Genomic DNA, 6,436 nt, shown 5'->3' on the forward strand with positions numbered 1-6,436 from the left:
CTTAAATATAATTAGCAAACCGCTTTTGTTTCCATTTTAATTAAAATAACACATTTCACTCAAAAGCACACGACGCTATCTTTACAGCCCAGTCTAACAGCCGCTAAGATTAACCCCACTCAATTAACTGTAAAAAGGTGTACATGCAATTCTCTTCAAATTATTGTCCTTTTAATCAGTCCCTGGACGGTCTCACCGTTTACTGCTAACGGTTAATTTAAATTTCATTGGGAAACACAGAGTGAGCAGCACGCAGCTGAGATGAAATGAGAATGTTGTTGGTACACTGTAATAATATTGTTCGTCTAGACGTGGGGAGAATAAATTATCCCGTATTAAAAGGAGCGAAACATGGGAAAGAGAGTTTTTTGAAAACCCTTAGTACTTTATTATCCACTGTTACATCAAATTGGCTAATATGGAAATGCATTCTCCTGAGAGAGCTTGGGTGATTACCGCGTGCGCTGTGGAAAGCGGCTGCCTCTGACTCTGCTTTTGATTCGAGTTTCTTCTCAGGATCAAGTGTGCTATCATTTCATCACTGCATTCTCAAAATAAAACAGTAATTTGTTGCCGGCAGAAGGTCGAGAAGAGACACTTAATCTGCCTGGGTTAAAAGCTCAATTACACAAACTGGACAATTTCGTAATCAATCGTCTAGAAATTATCTGGCTGCACTGACGGCCTCCAATTGTACGAGGTTGTGCCCAAAGAAACGCCGGGAAACGGAAAGACTTATCCACTTTAATGAAATCGGAATTCTCTCACCGTTGGATTTATTTCAGTATTTTAAAAAATAAAACACGGCAAATACACCGGGTGATTTCCATTTTCCAATTGCCCGCACTGATTAACAAACTCTCTCACCAGTTTTTCCTAAAAGTTATTGAGAGTGCCATCAAGATAATCGTCCCATGAGAACTTTATGAAAAGTGCGAAATCGAGTCAGTAAACTGCATTTTTTTAAAAAAATGTCTGTTTCGCCGTGTTAAAGTGATTTCGGGCGCACAAGTTGGAACACATTTCTAAGACAGTTCTTGAGATCAGTGTCTTTATTTGTGTTAAAACGTGCCGTTTATTTTCTTTAAAAGGTCAGGAATATCTGCTTTAAAATGAATCAATCTGGATGACATTTGACACTTTTATCTGCCCCCCTTTTTAAAACAAGTCAACTTTATGCGACTTAAGTGACGCGAGACAAGCAATTTGCGGCGTTTATTTGAACAAGTGGAATGCTGAGGAAGGACGAGATACTGGGAACAAGTCCACTGACCAATCTTCACGTTAAAACCATCGAGCTCACCCATCTGCTCTGCGTGGAGACATGTTAACAGCTTTCCTTCCCTCCCTTGGCACAAGCACGTCTCCGAGTCACTTCTCAGTTGCCAGCAAAAGTAACAAAATGCTAGAGATTTGTTCTTTGAAACTGTTCGAAGACGTATTTAGTGCAAAACGAGCCGGGTGCTTCCTAATCTCTATTACCTTGAGTAAAAACAATGCATTTCAAATATAAAGATAACATTTCAACAGTAATATGTGCAGTACCTTATTGTTAAAAGTCAACAAATAATCTATCTTCTTATCAGTTTGTATCGTTGCCCAGAGTAATGTTCTTGCTTTGTGAATAAACAGAGCAGCTATCGCACCATATTTGCGTATCTGTGCAATTCAAATAAATGCAAATTTGAAAACTTTATTTTTTTTATTTTGCAGGTAGACACGTTCAATTTTTACAACGGGATTAAAATGTACAGAAATGCAAACGAATCAACGTCCTAACAAATACTTTAAAATGTAAGATTTACCAATCCACGGTAAGTTTCATTTATAAAATACTACAATACAGAAAAAATAATGATATAAGACATTTAATTAACATGAATATTTACATTACGATTGATTCACAACACTTTTGGAATATTGTAGGACTAAGACATGCTGTCGCGTCTCGGTAGTTTTTTTTCTGCACAGACTTCGATCCATTTAAACATACAAATTCAAGTGTGGAAAGTTATCTTATGAATTGTCCACTGTTGCATAACTGTGTGCGAAGTAAAGAGCATTGCAGTGCATCGAACAATCTCAAATAGATCTTACTTCAAAATGCAATGTACAGAAATGATTGTCCGCCCAAAAACCTTAAATCGAAGTCTATAAAACTAACTTTGCCCCACCCTTGAACGTTCGTTCGCTGGGGCTGTGGCGGAGTTACCGTCGTGTAATTTCCTTATATGCTTCTTCAAATCAAAGTTCCTGCAAAATCCTTTCCCACAAGTGCCGCAAGTGAAGGGCTTTTTGTCGTTGTGCGTGTGCATATGAAACGTTAAATTATACACCTGATGGAATGCTTTGTTGCAGATATTACATTTAAACTGTTTTTCTCCGCTGTGAGTCAGTTTGTGATTTTTGTAGTTTCCTAGCGGAAAAAATAAAGAAAGTTAGTGAAAGTCTTCCCCCCCACCACAAGGTCAGGAGTTCACAATTAAGTTAATTTCAGATGAGGGAATTTCTATGTTAAGAAGAAGCGAGGCTTCATTAAGCAGTCTTGTGTTAGTCTGCCCGTATGGGAGTCAAGAAGTTGTCAAACTTTGTCTCAATCAACAGAGGACTGCAAAAAACTGTCAGATTAGGAATTAGATTGAGGTCAAGCTTCTGACCCACAACCCAAATTAAGGAGCCGTATTAGAAGAGGGTTAGTTCAAAATGGCACGGCTGATTTGTAATAGGTTGGATTCAGCTTGGCAGCTATACCCGAGTCATGTTGCGGAGAAATGCCTTTTTAATGGCACCGTTCCTTCCGGTGATCTTCACTGGAAATCGGGAGTACTAACTATACTTTTGCGACGTCTCCATCTGTCTCTAACAATGTTATAGTCCTCAGTTCTATCCTTCTAATTTCTTCTATAGTTCTGTAGGATGTATAATATGACGGTGTCTTATCAATGGAATTAGTCGGGCTAACTGAATTAATGTTATTAAATTATCAAATAAAGTAAATTAAACTAGAAAGTAGAGGCAGAATGGAACTATGCCTGTTGTACTAATTTAATATACATTAACGTTTTCCTGGAAAGGGACACACATTTGGAGCAGGCACTGGCAAGACTATGCATCCACTTAAGGGTTAAATATGATGGATGCACGGAGCCAAATAGATAGCTCGTGTGAAGACTAATTCCAATTAAGTAGACGCTACTTTGAAAAGTACCGTACCTTTTTGGTGAAATCCTTTCCCACAGAACTCGCAAACAAAAGGTTTGTAACCAGCGTGGATCCGAATGTGAGTGTTGAGAGTGGAGCTTCGGTTAAAAGCTTTTCCGCACTGATTGCATTTATGAGGTTTCTCCTGAGAATGAATCACAGAAGTCATTGGCGACCGACGGCCGGATAAACACAGTTAAGCAGAAATGAAACGAACTGGGACAAAAATGCAGCAAAGGCACAAGGCATGCGCGAAGTTTAGTCCCAGAACAGATATTATTATATGTGAACAATTTAAACGTAGATTTGGAAAAAAAGAACTTCCAACTGAAACACGAGCCGATGCTATTAAAGTAGGATTGCATACAACGTCTATATAGTGTCTGTATGTCATTTCCCATGTATTACTGAAACCAAATACCAGAAAAGGAAACGGCTAATAAGTTAATCAGGATATTGTCGAGTGTTAAAATACTGGATAATAAGGGAAGACGCGAGCACGTACCTGTGTATGGATTATTTTATGTCTGCACAGGGTACTAGCTTGTCGAAACCCTTTCCCACAGACCTTGCACACAAACGGTCTGGCCCCAGTGTGAACTGGCATGTGGCGTGTTAAGTTATAATGTGCGTTAAAAACCTGGAAAGGGAAGAAAATAAAAACAATGAACATGTAATTTGTCTTGGAGCTGCACAGTTGATGTTAGTCTTGTCTTTTCTCTCACGAGAACAGTATCCATTATCAGCGAAAAACAAAACGTTGTGGTCGATTTGCGCTTCAATCTTCACGTTACCTTTCCACACACTTCACAGGTAAAGTTTTTGGGTTTGCCATCGTTTGAGGTGTTGCTCAGTTTTTGATGATTTTTAATTACATTCTTTTCGACTGGAAAGCTGCTGTTTTCTTTGATCACTTGGTCCAGCTGTCCTGGGATCCGTTCTTTGTGAGGAAATTGTGGCGTTGGATATTTCTCTGCGGCCAAGCTGGCAAATTTAGCATTCTCCAACAAAAGAAGTTTCTGGTGAGCGGAAAGCGAGGCTGGGGGCTGAGAACCGAGGATGTGAGATGGGAAGATGTGATGTCCATGAAGCAACTCTGAAGGGTGGTAGGTAGTGTCCAGATAGTTGAAATAATAAAGGGAACCGTTGGCGGGCATAGCGACCGTTTGGTTTATGACTTGGGGTTTAATCAGTCTGTTTGCAGTCATCATAGAAGGGCCTAAAGTTAAGTCAGTTTTACAGCACATCCCACAGTTTGATTTACACATTGCCGCAGAAGTACAAAGTGACCCCCTCAGGTTAGTCTTCCATACCTCAGAATAGTTCAAGAGAGCTTTAGCTTGCAAGTCATAAGGGAATGGTTGGATAGGAAGCATACACGGGACAGGAGAACACAATTTCCCAACCTTTTTGCCTTCGGCTTTCTCCAAGCTTTGTCTTTGTTCAGTATGGCTCCTTGGTTCTGAGGTTTTGGCCATGATCCTTTCGATGGAAAAGGCCAGTGCCTTTGGGGTAGCTCCATTGCAGCTCGTGGCGGAAGCTCCATTCCTTGCCGTCTGCCTGGGACAGGACACAACTGTCTCCAAATGACCAGAGCTTGCCATCCCAGGACTTGGTGTGAGCAGCCGCTGACTAGAGCCGCTCTGATCTCCCCTGCATTCCAGGAAAGCCAAGACACACATCAATTTAATAAGCACCTTGCGTTTGGCATGTCACCCATTTACATTCAAATCAACATCTCCATGAACAATGGCACCGAGGGGCACCAGATTAATGCTCATTAAGCAGCACAAAAGAACGAATTACAGGGACAGCGAAAATCTTGCTGCTAGATTTTAAAAGCTTTACTGTATGCACAAATCACCAGTTTGATACTGGAAATTCCGATTACTAACTTACTGAGGAGTGATGTGCCAGACGTCTATTCTTAACGGGTTCTACATTTACTAGAGAGCGGAGCAGATTATCCAAGGACTGCGTGTGGCTATACTGTCACATTTTGATAGCACACATCCTCATCAGTGTGAGATCACTGTCTGTTGCATTTAGCTGACATCACATGAAGTCACTTAGCAAGGTGACATCCAAATAGCATCAGCCCATTCCAATCTCCCACCAGCACCCACAATGCTCGTGGGCGAAGTGGCTGTGGGGGTATGAAAAAATAATTGTGCATTTAATATGCTTTAATCTATCGCTAGGTCTGTTTACATCGCTTATGGGCTGCTTTTTAAATGGTTAGAAAAAAAAGCAGTTTGCCGCAGTCTCACTATTAATCATTATCATATCTTTGTAGAAAAGCTAATGCTCCAGATTTTTTAAACATGATGAAACATTCATTTGAACTCAATCTCGTCAGCCAAGCCCAGCTAGGACCTGGAGAAATTACATCCTGAATGAATAAGGAATGATGCCTTTGTAACATAATGCATGCAACGGACAATTTAAGCCTAAAGCAATTCTAAAACAATTGTCTTTTATTAATTTGGAATTTAACACCCCTTCATCTCCCCCCCCCCCCAATTCCCCACCATCCCTCCCCCAACACACACACACACATTCCTGCTGCAAGTTACAAAAATCACAGCGCGAAGATAAAAGTGTTCATTATTCGCACGGATTGAAGTATAGATACTGCATTGTACTGAATACATTTTGAAGGCGGTTTGCTGAGTACAATCTTCCCTGTTTTACTTCTCGCTACGTAGTCACGCGGCGTGCATCTAAAACTTGTACATATTTTACAAAAGTTAAAAAAAGGGCGCATTTCTTTCTGATTCGGTACCTCACTCTCAATTTTGGGGATTTCAGGGGCGAAAGTCCAGATTCCACCTGTGGCAATAGCAGATTGCAATCTCAGAATCTCCCCAGGACCCGATTAAACGTTTTCCTCCTTCACCTATTCAGAACAGCCAATTTTCCAAAGCGATTCATACTGTTGTGCCCTTGTGAAGCGGCTCTTTCAATTTTAGCCACTAAAGCACCGCGTGGAACCCGGTTTTGTGTTCTTTTTTTTCCCTTGTTTGGGAAAAAAAAACGCGTTACGATGCGGATTAGGAACCGAAGAAAAAAGACTGCGCCTGGCCAGAGGTAAAAGCGAGCAATGAAAAGACTCCCTTTAACAAGCCTTTTCAGAAAGTTCCTGGAATTTACTCCCAAAAAGTTCTGTGTTCTCTCTACAATGGCCAAGTGCCTGTTCATTTGGGGCCGTTTTAATTCTCCTGTTTGCAGACGA

General features: G+C 40.7%; 1 protein-coding gene across 2 annotated transcripts; it reads right to left on the reverse strand.

The window, feature by feature from the left end:
* Positions 1 to 1,683: 1,683 nt before the first annotated feature.
* On the reverse strand, positions 1,684 to 6,202 carry fezf2 (FEZ family zinc finger 2). 2 transcript variants are annotated; one of them, XM_072582460.1, is made up of 5 exons: positions 5,987 to 6,202; positions 3,996 to 4,854; positions 3,707 to 3,841; positions 3,214 to 3,346; positions 1,684 to 2,416 (listed from the first exon to the last, which is right to left on the reverse strand). In XM_072582460.1, exons 2-5 carry the CDS (start codon positions 4,803 to 4,805, stop codon positions 2,160 to 2,162), a joined length of 1,335 nt encoding a protein of 444 aa, XP_072438561.1. In that variant the 5' UTR covers positions 4,806 to 4,854; positions 5,987 to 6,202; the 3' UTR covers positions 1,684 to 2,159. The 2 variants fall into 2 exon arrangements, with proteins under 2 accessions (XP_072438561.1, XP_072438560.1); XM_072582459.1 differs by lacking the exon at positions 5,987 to 6,202 and having other exon boundaries at positions 3,996 to 5,262.
* Between the last annotated feature and the right edge of the window lie 234 nt (positions 6,203 to 6,436).

This window comes from Chiloscyllium punctatum, chromosome 12, assembly GCF_047496795.1.
Source record: "Chiloscyllium punctatum isolate Juve2018m chromosome 12, sChiPun1.3, whole genome shotgun sequence".
In the NCBI taxonomy this organism is placed as follows: domain Eukaryota; kingdom Metazoa; phylum Chordata; class Chondrichthyes; order Orectolobiformes; family Hemiscylliidae; genus Chiloscyllium; species Chiloscyllium punctatum.